General features: G+C 42.3%; 1 protein-coding gene across 2 annotated transcripts in view; it reads right to left on the bottom strand.

Moving 5' to 3' along the window:
- Window positions 1–16,404, bottom strand: part of OXSR1 (oxidative stress responsive kinase 1) — an 87,309-nt gene that overhangs the window by 51,005 nt on the left and 19,900 nt on the right. For both annotated transcript variants that reach the window (XM_041408480.1, XM_041408479.1), the window contains one exon: window positions 7,457–7,565. In XM_041408480.1, coding sequence (XP_041264414.1) covers window positions 7,457–7,565 — 109 coding nt within the window. The remainder of the gene's footprint in view (window positions 1–7,456; window positions 7,566–16,404) is intronic.

A 16,404-nucleotide genomic window follows, 5' to 3' on the forward strand; every position in this document is an offset into this window, starting at 1 on the left:
AATTAACTGGAAACTAATCCAGCTGAACTGGAACCAGGGCCTAAACCACACCAGAGGATGTGCTTAACAAACTGACCACACTGCTGGGAAACACCAGCATGACTGCTGAGACTGCCAGCTTCTGAGCCAGCTTCAAACCAGTCAGGTTCCAGTGGGGAAGAGAGCACATCCAAACACAGCTGGATTTCTGCTTAAATGCAGTTTCACTACGGGTCTGTGCTCCATGTGCAAACTGCTCTATCTCACTTTAAGACAGAACATAGTGGCCAGAGGATGAGGTTCACACTGGAAATAAGGTACCTTGCTCTGTATTAACAGTTACAAGATTTTCAAGGAGAAAACAAATCCACTACAACATCTCTAGAAAAGAAAAAAATATCTTTGATTCCTCCCTAAAATAAAACCTTTATTTTAAATAATGCCATGAAGCACTCTGGTGTATATTATACATGGCATTAGGTCTGATTATAACAATTCCACCATGATTTTTCCCATTAAAAACTTTCAAGTAGCAAGTACAGATCCAAACTAGAGGAAGGTGAATCCTAAGTCAGAGAAAGGCAAAAAAAAAAAGAAATTAAGTTTGGCTGAGGCTGACTGGAAAGCTCTTCCAAGCCCAGAAGGGCCACATACCAAGAAAAGACAAAACAAGACACAGGGAAAAGGGTCAGAACTGGAGTCTAACCATAAATATAAATAATGCTGTCATTAACAAGGATGTTTAAAGAAAGCTGGTGATGAGCAACTGATCTCAAAGCCCAACAGAAGACAAAGGAAAGAAGACAACATTTAGTGATTGATATGGAAAAAATGCAGCTAAAACAAATTCCTGCCCATCAAATATACACTGTGCAGCACATCAACAGGAAGCCTAGAGAGATACTGTGCAATCTGATAAAGCATTTAGCATGACTTGTCATTCATCATCCATGTGTCTCAGTGTACTCTGACACCAATGGTCATGGAAATGAACCTGCTTAGTAAAGAGCAAGCTCTCAGTGCAAACTGTACAGCAGTTGGCAGGGAAGTGGTTTTCTGCTCAAACTCACAAGCTTCCCAGTTTGCTCCAAAAGCTGCTAATGCAGTAGCTCCTAAGGACAGCACGAGTCAGAAGGAATCTGTACACACACTTACCCTGAGCTGAGGGTAATTGTAACCTGTAACTACCTGTAAGAGAAGGATATTCAGGCTTTGGATATTGGCACCAGGCAGACCACTTGCAATGGACAGTCTTGGATCCCAGCAAAAGCAGTCCTGACTTGCACCCCACACGTATCCAGTAAAACTGACTCTTTCAACAACATGAATTATGTGAATAACCAAAGATACCAGGTTACCTATGGTGACAAAATGAGATTAAAGTTCCATGGTTCACCACCTCACTGTGTACTCCTGTATCACTTACGAAGACACTATAAAATGGGATCACTGCAGTAACTGGAAATCCAGTTTTCCAGGCAGTTGTGTGCTCCTGTATCACTTACGAAGACATACTATAAAATGGGATCACTGCAGTAACTGGAAATCCAGTTTTCCAGGCAGGGTGGAGACCAAAGAGCCAGGAACTCCTTAAACCTTTCTCCTTAAAGCTTTGCTGCTGAAGAAAACTTCTGTGTAATTGCACCCTCGGGGCAAGAAGTCCTAATTGTTTCACTGATTCACTTTCAACAAACCACCACAAACACTGAGGCTTCCTGTTCCAAATCCAGAGCATGATTCCTTGACCTCACCTACACCAGCAAGCCTGTGGAATGGCATTTAGGAAGCCTGTTTCTGACGTTTCTCCTCAGCAGAGGAAGAAAACATCCACAGTCATCAGTGACACGGCTTAGTGCTTCAGCACACTGGGACTGAAGCAGAGAAGGGCATGAAAACCTGAGCAGAAAGGAAAGCTTGTTTGGAACAAGATTATAGATAAATGCAGGAATATTCCAGCTGGAATTTTACATGCCCCCAGAGGAACAAAAAAATGTACAGCAGAGCTGGTTGCTATGGAAACCATATCTTGCATGTTATAATACAACTTAAGCGACAGAACCGAGATATACTTAAAGTTAAATGCAAAGAAAACTCATTTAACTTTCTCTAACTTCCAACCTGGAAAAAACAACAACAAAAAAACAGGTAACAGTACCTGCATTGATGTCTGGGAAGCAGAATGGGAAAATTTAATTCTCTAACTTCCAACCTGGAAAAAAACAACAACAAAAAAACAGGTAACAGTACCTGCATTGATTGGCCATTTAGAAGCCTGGCACAAATAGGCTTGGAAACAGTGCTGGGGAATCACCACACAACTTTGTGAGAACCAAAATCTGCCCCAAACCTGACAAACACTGATGCTGAACAGGCTGAACCTTTGAGAAGGGGGAGCTGGCAGATTCACTGCTGCTTCTTTCAAGACATCTCAGCATTAGCCAGTGGTTTCAGTGAGCCTGGTTGTCATTAGAGCCAAGAATTAAATCTGCACCTTGTCAGTCTCTGGCAAACAGATGAAGAAAATGCATAAGAAGGAAGAAGTGCTTGGATTCAGTACTTCTGGGACTGAGGAATACAGATACAGCTAGAGAGTAGCAAAGTAAAGGAAACAACAAGTTATACAAAACAAAGGAAAAGACATTAACCACCTCAGAGGGAAAGCTAAGCAAACATCCACTTCTTGCCTCCTTCCCCCCAGGGCATGTGCATGGATGCAGAAGAAATATGGAAAGATTAAGGCAGAAAACAAGATAATACAATAAAGGGAGCAAAACAGCATATTGCTGTTATGATCAAGACATTTATAGGAGAAAATCTGAAGATAAACTAATTTTTCATGCTTTTCTTATTACAGTTAGGAGGGGCAATGTACCTACACACATTGCATTCTGCAATCACGTACAATCCCTGCCATCTCCTGCTTCTGACTTATCCCATCTTTAATTGTTTGAAATTGTGTTTCTACAAATAAAATCAAAACCCCTCCAGATGAATTAAAAATAGCATATCTCTCTCCTAAGAAAATAATTCAACATAAACACAAAGATTTCTAAGGACCTGTGGTTTATGCTTTGATCATAACTCTCCATTGGAATTAGGAGGAGCCAGATCAGAGATTAACACAGCAGAAGCAGAACAAGATGTCCTAACTCCCTGGTAGAGAACTAGGATTTGCCTACCTCTTTTGGTCTGGCATTCTGAACTTCAGATCAAAGGTTGAAGTAAGAAGTTGATTAACTAATCTTAAAAACTTTTGGAAAATAAAAGGTTTAACTATTTCAATACAGCAATCTCCTTAACAGATTTCAACAAGAAGCCTTCAAGAGGGCAGAATATCCAAGAACCCTATCTGGAAATGTTTCAGTATTTAAAGGATTTGCACAGTTTAAAAATATTTTGGAGGTTTCATCTGCTGCAGGCTAGGACAGGAAAAATTGTTTTGTGATGTAGCAAGTCACCAGGGCCGGGCTGTTTCACAGGAGCAACTGTTTTATAGAGTTATCTAAACCATGGGTCACCTGTGAAATGAGAGCTCTTGTTAAAAGCAGGGAGAATTTAGAAGAGCAAGCAGGTCACAATCAGTAAAAGCACAAGAACAAAAGCACAGCTGCTCCTCTTCCTACTAAAAAGCCACAAGAGTTTGAGAGCAGGACTGGGCTTCAGCAGGCTTTAAAAAAGCACGAGTAAAATTCATGACAGGAGAATGCCAGGGAGGCAAAGAGCAGGTCAGCAGCTGTCTAGAAATAGCCATTGGATTTTGGTTTGGAGTAACACTGGACTCAAAGGCTGGGGTGTCAAGTTCACACTGCTTAGCTTAGAACCCTACAGAAGTCCCAGCTCTAGAGAAAAGGGTCTGCAGCTTCTAATGAAGGGAACAGGAACAGCAGGCACTTCACAAAGCTGACACAGACACACACCACCAGGCCTGAAAGAGGCTGTCAGTAACTGGACACAGCAGCACCCCTTGTCTCCACCAGCTGCACCTCATCACAGCCACGTTTCTGCCATCAGCAACTCCACAGCTGCTTCGGGCTCAGGGCTGCCAGCTCAGAGGGCTCTGAGCAGTGGCTCCCACCAGCCTGCCTGGGCTCTGATGCACATCAGCTCCCCAGTGCTTCCTCCTGGCTGCTGACAACTTTCAAATATAGAAATCTCCCATCAACAGAGTACTTGTGGAGACAAATAGTTCTGTTTCAGTTACAACGTCAGTCAGGTAATTAAGGACCCTTGAGTGCACCCTCTGGTTGTCAGAGGAGCAAGGCACTGTTAGACAACAGCAATTTGTGGATTTAGACTATTTTCCCTTAGAGACATTTCTAAAACACTTGCATGTATGACCAGGTTAGGATTTTAACAAAAGACTGCAGCCACAAAATAAATTAAAATACATTTACAACAACAACAAAAAAGACTAGCATTACAGATTGGGCTGTCTTGTGGGCTGTCAGATTAATAAGGTCAGTGTTTGTAGGCTGAAATTAAAACTAGTTTCAGCCTGAAATCACACACCAGCATAAGGTGATAGAAAAGAGGCAATAAAATTCTGAACTTTACCCAGAATAAATTATCATGAACAAAAGCCACGATCAAAATACAGAATGGACATAAGAATGTATTTCTTACATACTTACTGGGATGCACAAATCTTTTTAAACAGCTAAACAAAATGAAAGTCTTAGGATCATAACTCTCTGTTTTGGGTCCGTTTTGGTGCAGAGTTTTTTGTTTGCTTGTTTGTTTTTGGTTTTGTTTGGGGGGGGCTTTTTCTTTGCTTTTGTTTTCTGGTTTAAAAACCAGCCCAAAGATTTTTCCTGTTGAGAAACCCAGATCATTATTTTTCCCACTGGATGACAGATGACTGCAAAACGAGCCACTTTATTAGTGATAAGAACTAAGCTCAAAGGAATGAGAGGCAGTTTTAGAAGTGTCTCTTGTTACATAAATCACTCAGCCTAAGACCATCTGAAAATAGGCTCATTAAAAGTGAACGAAAAAGCTCTTCAGTCAGAAAGCTCCAATCACAAGTTTCTTCCCCCATCCTTAAGACTGTGCTGTAGAATCTGCCTATGAGACCTAATATGAGATTCCTGAAGCACAGATATAAAAAAGTATGAAATAAAAAGTACATAGAAGAAAACAGCTGAAAAATACCTCACAAGGTATCCTCCTGCTTAGAAAGTGAAAGGTCATTCTCAAAGTCTTTCTATTTACATTAGCAATTCCTCCAGCCTTCAAATGATTCCTTTTAAGTGAGAAAATTTAACACTGACTCCAAGAAATGTTGGGGAGAGGGAAGAGTTACACTCTTACTGATCTGTCTTCTACTGTATGACCCTACTCTTCAACATATGCAACAGAAAAAGAAGCAGGGAGATTTCCTAGCACTCCTTTACTACAAGTCCCCCACTATATGCCAGAGCTGCACAAGGGTCAATTATCAGGCTGAAGAACATAAAAGCCCATTTGAAGGGAATATTAAATAAGAAGCAGGTCATCATTCACACCAGCAAGAGGCTGGTTCTGATGCAATAATTATTTTTCCAGAAATTTTCCAGTGTAGTCATTACCTCTGTGTTGCCTTGATAATGATGGTCTGACTTTTTCCCAGTCAGACTTTACACAAAAAAAAAAAAAAAAAAAAAAAAAAAAAAAAAAAAAAAAAAAAAAAAAAAAACAAAAAAACCCCACCTCCACACAAAATTGAGAACAAACAGAGGTAACATTTGGAGGTTCAAGGATGAGCCTCATCGTGACTCGATTGTGACAGAAAACTGCTGTGAAGTGATGGAGGCAGCTGTGCCTTTTCTTCAAAGAGGTTGTGTGCTCTCCTGGAAAAGGCCAAACCCATTGCTGCTGCCTCTCCAGCACCCCTGAAATGCCATTTCCTCGTGTTGTGGAAACTTTCCCATAGATACACTTTCTATACACACAGCAACACTGCTTGCTCTAAGCTGGCAGAGGATTCTTTTCCACACGCAGTCATCACATCTTTAATGACCTGTTACATCCCCCTCTAAGAAAACAGGGTATTGCTCAATGACACATGAGACATTAAAAACCCTTTAAGACAGATTTAAGGTTGGCATGGAATTTGGTTTCTCCCAAGAGAACTGCTAAAATTTCTCTAAAGAACACCTTCAAAGAGACATGGTTTGTGGTCATTGTTGAGCTCTTGTGCAAAATGCAAACAGGTTTAGCCAGATTTTTCCACATCATCTCCTGGCATTTCACAGTCTGAAAAATTAAGCCAAGAACAGAGAAGCCAGGTTGGGTTTTTTTCAAAAGAAAGAAAATAGGATTTTTTTTTTTTCAGTTTTCAATTCCTGTTTGCTGCAGTGCCAGGAAAATGAAGTCTTCCTAAAGACAGGAGATTTAGCAACAGCCCTTTGTGTTAACATCCAGAACTTGACTCCATTTCTTGTCTCAACTGTAACTTAAACAGGGATCCTGGAAAATATTATGACTTCAAGTAAAACATTACTGATACATCATTTTCAAACTCACTCTCTCAAAAAAAGTTGTTTCTCCAACAAGTTGTGATAGAATAAATCCAGATAAGGGAAGTTTCCCTGGCTCTGTGTTAACCAGGCAACGATTTTCAAAAGCCAGTTAGGTGTTACTACTGATGGACATCACATGAGAAGCTATTTCTGAGCTGAAGGGGTTGCAATCAAATATTATTCACACAAAATGGCTGGAAAGATGCCTGGTGGGAAGGGACCTGGGGGTGCTGGTGACAGTGGCTGAACATGAGCCAGAGCGCGGCCAGGTGGCCAAGAAAGCCAATGGCACCTGGCCTGGGTCAGCAGTAGTGTGGCAGCAGGGCCAGGGCAGCAGGGATCGTCCCCTGTACTCAGCACTGGTGAGGCCACCTCAGATTCTGGAGTCACTTTTGGGCCCCTCATGACAAGAAAGACTTTGAGGTGCTGGAGCGAGTCCAGAGAAGGGAGCAGAGCTGGGGAAGGGTCTGGAGCACCAGGAGTGGCTGAGGGAGCTGGGAAAGGGGCTCAGCCTGGAGAAAATGAAGGTATGGGGGGACCTTTAGGCTCTGCACAACTCCCTGACAGGAGGGGACAGCCAGGTGGAGATCGAGCTCTGCTCCCAAGGAACAAGCAGTAGGACAAAAGGAAGCTGTCTCGAGTTGCACCAGGGGAGATTTGGATTGGAAATTAGGAAACATTTCTTCATGGAAAGCGTTGCTCAGCATTGGAACAGGCTGTCAGGGAGGTGGTGGAGTCACCATGCCCACAAGTGTTGAAAAGACATGTGATGTGACACTTGGGGACAGGGTTTTAGTCATGAACTTGGCAATGGTGGGGTAATCATTGGACTTTCTGATCCTAGAGGTCTTTTCCAACCTAAACAACTCCACAATTCTTAATTCATGGGTGGGAACCTGAAGAGGTAAAGAAGGGAGAGGAAGGAAGGAGGACAGGTTTTTATGCTGCCTTTAGAGTAAAGAAATTGGACCACTCACCTCCACTAAGTAACTTCATCACCAGCCAAAGCTCATCTTTCACCACAAACGATGTGTAGTAAGATACAATGTTGGGGTGATGGCACTGACTCATGGCTTGAATTTCTTTCTGTAGAGAAAAATAAAACATTGGCAGTTGGACAAAGTGATCACTTCTCCTGGGCACAGAAGTTATCTTCCTCAAGACAAGCAAGGGTGCAAAGAAAAAGGGATACCTAGAAGGTAAATGCAGAAAATCCAGAAATACTCTAAACACTCAGGCTGCATCATACTAGAGCCAAATTTTAGGGTGCTCTTCCTGTCTTGTCTAGAGGAAAAAAAAGTTAACCAAAAAACCCACGGTAAGGACATCAATGTGGTGGCAATCAAAATATCTGCTCGCAGCTACAACAGAATATTCCCAAAAATTCACTCTGGTTTGTGACCTAGGAAGTTCATGCTGACTTCTCCTTTCAGTAAAACACTATGCAACAGATGCTTAATCTGTTGAAGACTATCATTTGGATGAGAAAGGAAAATATTGGCCTCTGGGGAAAAAAGGCCTCTTATTCCTAATATTTCTTCCCAGCAAGAAAGCAGATGGCTCAGCTCAATTAGGTTGAAGGCACAAAGGACAGCTGTATCCTTTGTCACCCTGGAAGAAGAGAGAGATCACTCTGAGATTAGAAAGTCAGTAGCTACTACCAGTCCAGGACAATATGAAATATGTTCAGATATTAAATTGTTTTGAGTTTTGACTGTACTCAGTCTTCGTTTTGGTTATGGATTCAGGGCTGAGGTTTTTCAGGTTATGGAGGGAACAACACCACAGAAAACACTGACTGATTTCATTATGCAAGCACGAATCACCACTTTGGACAGAAAGACTCACAGTTTCTTGGCTGTCCATAGACAAAAGCCATCCACTGAGCCAAGCCTGGCACCCCACACTGCACCCAGCTGAGCCTTTGTGCTTCAGCCAAGTCCCCCAACCTGACAAATTGTACCCACCCCAGACATCATCCTCTCATACCCTGAACTTCTCTCAACTACAGCACTCCTTCATGGAAGCAGGAGAGCAAGGCCCTTCACCCCTGATCCTTCCCTCCCTCTAAGCACAAGACTTCCCTGGTACTGAAGGACAAGAAAGAGCTCTGAGAAGAATTCACTTGTGCCCAGGACACCCCACAAATGCAGCACATTTTCCTCCTGCTCCTGTACAAAGCTCTGCTTGTGACTGAGTTCAGAGTAAAGCCACTGCTTCCCCTTGGCAAGGCCTGAGCTGGCAATCACAGCTCTAAAGGAACAGGCTCATGTTGATTTATCCACTTAGCACTGCTTTTCAGGGAGTAGGTGCCTTTGAGGAATCCAAAGCAATTGGTTCCTCTTTCTGCTTCCCCAGGAGAGGCACCAACTTTCCAGGAAACTTAACAGGCAGATTAAAGAAGAATCCTTCTAAACAGGAAAGGATATTTGAAGAGGAATAAGCTATTCATCTCCATGTAGCATACTCTGACTGAAAAACACTCTGTGAAAATAAATACAGCCTAAAACAATATATTTTGCTTACTCTGACAGCTCCAGCTCCCTTCCTTGCAAACTTTCACTTGTCAAGTCATTTTTCACAAAGGAAATAAATCAGCAGCTTTAGAGTTTTCTGTGGCTCTCTGTAGTTCTCTCTGACAATTAAAATATTCTACAGAAGATCAACTTGGTACCAGAGGAAACCAAGGTGGAAAGCAGCAAGCAAGGATTGGTAATCCATCCCATCAGCCAGACCTGCCCCAAATCCACCACTCTCAGAAAGTATCTAAGAGGAGCTGGCTTTATATTTTCTCAGCTAGACTGCTCAAAATATTATGAAGCAGTTTCCTCGGAAATCAAGAGAGCAATATGAGAAATGTATACAAACATTGCATATTTAATTTATATTTGTATATGCTACTGTAGTAGGAGGCAATGAGACAAAGTCTGGACCAAGTTTACTTAACATCCTAGACACAGATAAGATTTTTGACATTTAAGCAGCCCCATACTACAGAATTTTTCAAGCATTTTGTGACAGTTACCATTTTATTATTCTTTTCTAAGAACTTCTTTTCTCATTCACTACCACCATGTGCTCCCTGGGCTGGGAAACACAGCTTAAAAAATAGCTAAAGTCTGTCATGTGCACTAAAGCATAAAGAGGGAAAATAAATAATCACAAACCTGATCTGTGCAATTAAACACCTCTGTCAGCCAGTGGATGTAAAATACAGGCAGATTAATCCATTTCTCACACAGTGTAGTACAGCTGTGAATAATTAATGGCATCACAGCCCACGATTTTCAGTGTTTTTACATTATTACCAATCAGAAGGAGCAGCAGCCAGGCAGACTTCCCCTCCCACCCCCAAACCCCCATTTCATTTCAGCAGTTTTCTAGGCTAATCTCACGCTGGCTACATCAAAGCTTGGTTCCTGTTTTCCCCCAAAGAGGGTACCAACATCCTGAAAGTTCAACCCATACAACTCTTTGAAGTGATAGTGGCAAATCACAGGGGCTTTGTGGTTAAAATCCTTCCTGGCATAACTGAAACCAAGCCAATTCAGTCATCTATCCACAGCCTGCTGCAGCAGTTCAAATGCAGGGGCTGAAGGGCTGTAGCTAAAGCAGGGATCCCACTCAAGGATCACTGGGCAGCTCTGCTCAAAAGCATACTTAGAGTAGGAAGGGATAAAATGCAGCAAAACAGCCATTTTGTGTGTAGAAAGCTCAGCTTTAATACTATTCCCAAAGCTTTTGGGAGAGTTTGCTGCTCTTCAAGCACAACAAAGTCACAGCAGGTAAAGGTTTCCTCTTCCCTCCTCCCTAATAAAATTGCTATCCCCAGATAACAGAGTTACAACTGTGCTTCCCATATTTTCCCCAGCATCAAAACTGTATTGGAAGACTGCTAATAAAAATCTCAGTGATGTCCACACCTCTGTAATAATCTATTTGGGTTGCTCCATACAAGGTTACTTTATTCCCTCTCTGCCAACAGCCATGGGTCACTTGATACAGACCCCCAAGCCATCCACAGTGGGTGATAAGCAGCTCTTCCACCCAACACCCCTCACACTCCATGGCTGCAGTGATGAGAGACAGCCTTCCTGCCAAGTCCCATAAATTCCTCTGCTTTCTGCTCAGCTATGGAGAATGAATTCCCGACAAAAACATGTCTAGACACAGGCAATGGTTTGGAAATGGTTACATGCTCACCCTGGGCAAGATATTAAAAATATCTGTATTGTCAAATACCAAAAGCAAATAGACTGGGATTAGCTCTAAATTCCTCCATGGCTTCCATTAAGGGTTCTGACAAATGTTTTCAGTACTTCTACAGGCAATAAAAGAAACATTTCAAGGCTTGCAAAACAGTCATAAAAGTGCAGTGAAGTATAATCTAGAATCACAAGCAACCTATTAGTCTCCTGTAAGTCAGACATACTTCTGGAGATCAGCTATTTTGGATGAGGGTTTATTTGCCCAGTGACACACAATTGAAGTTTGAATTAATAGGAGCAGGTAAGGCTGTGTTTTAGTTACCAGCTCAAGTTCCTTAATGGTATTTTCTTTTCACATCACCACCTTTCACTCTGCGTTTCTCTGCCCCTGAGGCTTGCTTCAGAGGCACGTGCTCTCAAATACCAGGATAAAAATTATGCTTTATTTAGTTTTACTTCCTACATGTTGACATGAACTCCAGAGATAGAGCAGCAGAGTGCTTTCATGTGGCTACCTGCAACTTCAGAGGAGTCCAGAGAGCTGCCAGCGTGGCTACCCTGTTTGAAGGGAATCACAAGCATAGGAGAAGTGGGAAGGGAAAGCATGGCTGGAGCAGAAATCAAAGCAGGTCAGAAGGGATCACCCCTTGAAAACACCAATGCTTCAACTATGGCTGCCAAAGATCTTATACCATGAGATTTCAGCTGGGAGATAAGGCATTAAAGCTGCTCTTCATCCCTTTAAAACAGGATTTAGAGCTCCACTCCTACATGTAGCCATAACCATTCACATTCTGCTCCAAGTGAAATTTTAACAGTTCAGCAAAAAGGTCGTAAAATTGACAATAATAATTCATTTGCCTTTTGAGGTGGCAACATAACTAAAAATAAAAAATAAAAAAAAATCCAAACATGTTCTTCTATCAAAATTAACTCAAGAGACATTTTTTAAGAAGGTGGAGAAAAACACAAAATCAGAGATTCTGATTCAACTCCCACTTCTTGGATTATCCAGCTCAACTCCCTGCCTTAAGTGGCTACAGGAGCTAAACTGGCATGAGTGAAGAGGAGTTAGATTAGCCCTAGAACAACAATGAAAAAGAAACGATTCTGAAAGGGATAAACACAGTTCATCTGTTAAGTAATCTTCAGTGATGGGAACAAAATAGTCCCATGGCAAGTCATTCAGCAGTTGTCCATTTTAATGGCTACTCTTCAGCCTCATTCAGTGGTCATTCCCTCTTTCAAAGTCTTCAGCATTAGTGAAAGGAAGGAAGGAAGCAGGTGTTTCTGAACTGTTGTGGTGTAGCAGTTCCTACATGGCCATTTTTTATTGGTTTCAGCCAAAAAGCAAATGGGTGAGTGACTGCCTCCTCTCACAGATACAAGCAAGCCAGCTTTACCCACATCCCCACCTAACCTATCACTGATCCTTACAGTTGCTCAGATCAATACCCAGTGCTTACAGCTCAACAATGCTTTCAATGTGATTAGTGCCCACAGACAGCTGCAAACTCTCTGAAGTTCTTTACATGCACCATCTCATGCTCATCCAGCCCAAGAGAAGGAAGATATTGGATTTTCAGGATTTCACCCACCATCAATTCTGATGTTCATAGTTAATTTTACACAAAAAAACCCCAAAACAAAACCTTACCAAAACCTAAATCAGCACAGTAATTAAGACTTCTGTTGTTGCTGCTTTGATAAACAATACAACCAAGCTGTACCCAGCACAGGTTTAAGTCTTAAGCTGCAATCCCAACATGCAAGGAACGTGTAACTCAGCAGATCAAATAACCATGCAGAAACCACATGCCATTTATCAGATTCCCTGGCACTGACACTTGGGGACTTCTTTTCCCTGGAGCAAGCGTGAAGGTCTCAAGCCTGGAAATGGAATTATAATGGCAATTCCCATCAGATGACAGGCATGGATGAAACATCTGTACTACTTCCACAGCAATCTGCTGCTTTGTCCCCAACAACCTTATAGTCTGGTTAAACCACTTGTAGGAAGTGCTCCATCAGATCAAAGGCTGTTCAATATCCTGTCTAAGTCTTCAAAAGAAGGTGTAAAAACCCTATAAAAAGCAGTTACACAATTATCTGCCCAGAGGGTAGCCTTCTGACTAAGCCTGGGCAGTTAACAGTTGGCTTATGATTTAAACCAGGGGAGTTCATAATCCTTTTTCTAAATCCTATCTAATTTAACCTTCTCAACCATAGGTTGATTTATTTAATCTCACGCAATGTTTGATCTCCATGCTGTTGGCAGCAAGTTCCCTGGGTTATTTCCATGAAATTCTAAAGGACATTTCTGTTTAACTGCAGTTCAGCTTGTTCCCTCAGCCTCCTTAACTGCCCTCTGGCCATAGCACTGAAAGAGCAGTACCTTCACCCTTCATGTGCAACCTGTCAGGCCCAGGGCAATCAGTCCCTGGAGCAGGAAGATTTTGGAATCTTTCTAGGAACAGCAACACCACATCTCCCATGTTCTTTCCTGAGCCTGTCTCCTGTTGAATCATCTTAGGAATCAACAGGCAGCATTTCCCCTTAGCTGGGAAAGCCCAATGTGAAATATCCCATAGCTTATGTTTCCCTCTCTGCTGTTCAACATTCCTGGTAACTGCTAAGCTGACAACCCACGTCATCTGCTACTCATGGAGAAAAAAGTCTCCATCTGGATGAAAGAAAACTCTGCTTTAATTACATGAAAATGAAGTAGAGTTTGTAGGACAGAGGGGGGATTTAAGGCCTTTTAGATCAGTAATTCTTTAAAACAAAAAAACACTCATACAAGAAAAAAGGCTGGAAGCATGGTTATTTTGAGGCAGATGTTACACCACTGTTTCAAGGATTGGCAATAGCAGCAAAGCAACCAGCATCCCACAGTGGAAAAGAGAGCAAAACACAGCTCTGAATGGTGTGCAGCTGTGAAATACAACACATGAGCAAGCAGACTGTTTGCAAACCCACACCAGTGTGGTTGTTAACTACTGTAGGTTGCAAGACAAATAAAAAGTGGAACTTCAGCAATAAATCAAGAAGTCCAAGACCATTTGTAGACAACACTGTATTTGACCACCTCTCCCTGCACTCCACTCCCAGTCACACCCCTGAGCAAGAATCCCTATAAGCTACGTTGTACTTCTCTGTCAGCTGAATCCCACAGGCAGGCTAGGAAAGATCTGTGAGCATTCAAAAATGTACAGGAAAAAAGATGAAAATGAAGCATGGAAATAAATTCCTGACAAACATCACCTAATTCAGTAGCTGGGTTAGAAGGAGGCACATCTCTGCACAGCATTACTCCTGCTGTCTACATTCTTTACAGCAATTAGCACTTCAGCTGAAGAACTGAACGCCCTTGACTTGGCCTGTCATGATTCAACAAAGCTGGCCCTTCCTGCATTTTCCATACCCCATAGCAGCAATAAATAAATTTAGTGCATTAACCTAGAATGTCATACAGTATATGCAAAGTGTGCAGTTTATTCCTGACCACCCACACAGCTCAAATGTATATTGAGATAAAAGGATCAAGATCAATACCTTTAATGAGCCAAGTCATAGCACTTACTCTAAGCACAGCATCTCCAAAGCAAGGATGTGATCCCAGATTTCCTGGCCTCTGGACACCAGCTAGGCTTAAAGGAAGCTCAAGGCCACTCATCCATCCAGCTGGTGATAGAGCCACTTACTCTGCATTTCCCATTCCAAATTAACCCCTCTCTTCTCCTCCATCCCAAGAACTACAAGTGCAAACCACTAAGAAGCACAGACATTGAAAGAGGTGTACAAGAACCAAATCATCTTTTTAAGGTTGGCAGTATGGTTTGCTGGTCTCCCTACCCCCTCCCAGGCAATGTCAGACTGTTCTACCCACAACAGAGAAATCCACGAGTGCAAGGCACTGCAGAAAATGAATTATAAAATAACTTAAGCACAGTTTTCCCTTTGCTACCACACTTTCCAATGAGTGGGCAGTGCTGTAACCCAAGAGCACACACCTGACCCCAGGCAGGAAAGAAGAGTTCACTGTAAGCTGACTGCTGTGCCCAAATGCCTTCAGAGCAACAGAAGCTCCAAGAAAGCCCCAGTTTGTGATTTTAACTGCACTGGGGGAGAGGAGAAAGCAAGGTAGGGGAATAACACACTCCAGTGTGAGCTCATCATATTTGTCTTTGTATTTGCTTATTAAAACTACTGTAACCTGCAACCATCTACAGTTAACTTTTTTTTTTCTTGGTGGGGAAGGCAATCATGCAATACAAAGTAGTTGCTCAGAAAAGTTAATTAAACTAATTGGGAAAACTGCCATGAAGGGAGACTACAAGACTAAAACTTGAGAATATTTATATTAGGGTAGAAGCAGATATGGAAACAAGATGAAAAGAAGTGAAGCACGCAGAGCTGGGAAACCAGGAACTTCCATTCTTTCGGCTCTTGCACTGAGAAACAACACTGGTGATCCAACAGACTGACAAATTCAGAACAATCCCAGGGGAAACACTTTTTCACACAACACAGCTACCTCAGCAACCCCTGCTCCTGGAAGCTGCTACAGCTCAGAACCATCTTTGTGCCCCTCCACCCCTCTATTAAATTCAAGAATACTTACAGCTGCATACTTAAGCCCAGAAAAGGACCACACCAGATTCAGTCACAAAACTGGAAGCACTGGAGAGCTGACAACAGCAATACATTGCAGACCCACCCATAACAGGAAAAAAATCATTGTGAGGAACGGGTCAGCCAGAGACTTAAAATGTGCAATTAGAAGTACTTATCTAAAATTACACATCAAGCCTCTGCAGTGTCTCTTTCTGAACCTAATGTTTTTAGTCAGAATTGGCAATTACTCAAAGAATCACAGTCTCAATTACTACATCCTGAACAATGCAGTCAGGAATACCACTGAGGCAGGGTAGTATGGGCAAGCCACACAAAAGGCTTGAAAAGGATACCAAGGGTTGGTATAAGGACAAAGAGACCAACTGTGAGAAGAGATCCTGAACTCCTACACTAGCATGAGCCATAAGAGGATTTGAACACAGGCTATCTTGAGTCCTACACGCAACCCTCCTCAGGAGCACTGGCAGCCTGAATGGGGCCTTTCCTCCTAACCAGGGCAGATCTGCAGATCCCCATAACAACAAAAAAAACATTAGATACTAGATGGAAACTGGAACTGTGGTTCAGGTGATTTACTGAAGACTGCAGAAATGCAGAGGTAGCAGCACTCCCAAATTCTGTTTCTCTTCTACCTTCTAATTGCAAGCACTGAAACAAGTGCCTGAGGTAAAGTACAGCAGCTGTCGAGGGGGGACAGAAAACAAGGCAGGATTATAAAAACACTAGAGAGGTGCTTCAAAAGAAAAGATGGTAGCAAGCCTCATCTCCATAATGCCAGTATTTACTGTGGAAAATTTTGACCCAGAGAGCTTTCTCATTGTAGTGGAGATACGTCAATGTTCACAGGAATGTCTGTGTCTGCCTTGCTTAAATTCAGGGACCTTCCAGATGTGAAGTGAATGAGACAACCACTGCACTGCAGAGGCACTAGCTCACACACACAAAGAGAATAAAACCAAACCCACCAACACAGGAGCCAGATGAGAAAAGGGAAATTTCAGTTACCACAGCTACTGTAAAATTCTGTTTTTCATTGAGACAACCTTGAGAAAACAGGCACAGAGCAGCAGAAAATTACA

The sequence above is a fragment of the Onychostruthus taczanowskii genome, unplaced genomic scaffold (genome assembly GCF_017590055.1).
Source record: "Onychostruthus taczanowskii isolate IOZ18803 unplaced genomic scaffold, ASM1759005v1 scaffold3, whole genome shotgun sequence".
Lineage (NCBI taxonomy): Eukaryota > Metazoa > Chordata > Aves > Passeriformes > Passeridae > Onychostruthus > Onychostruthus taczanowskii.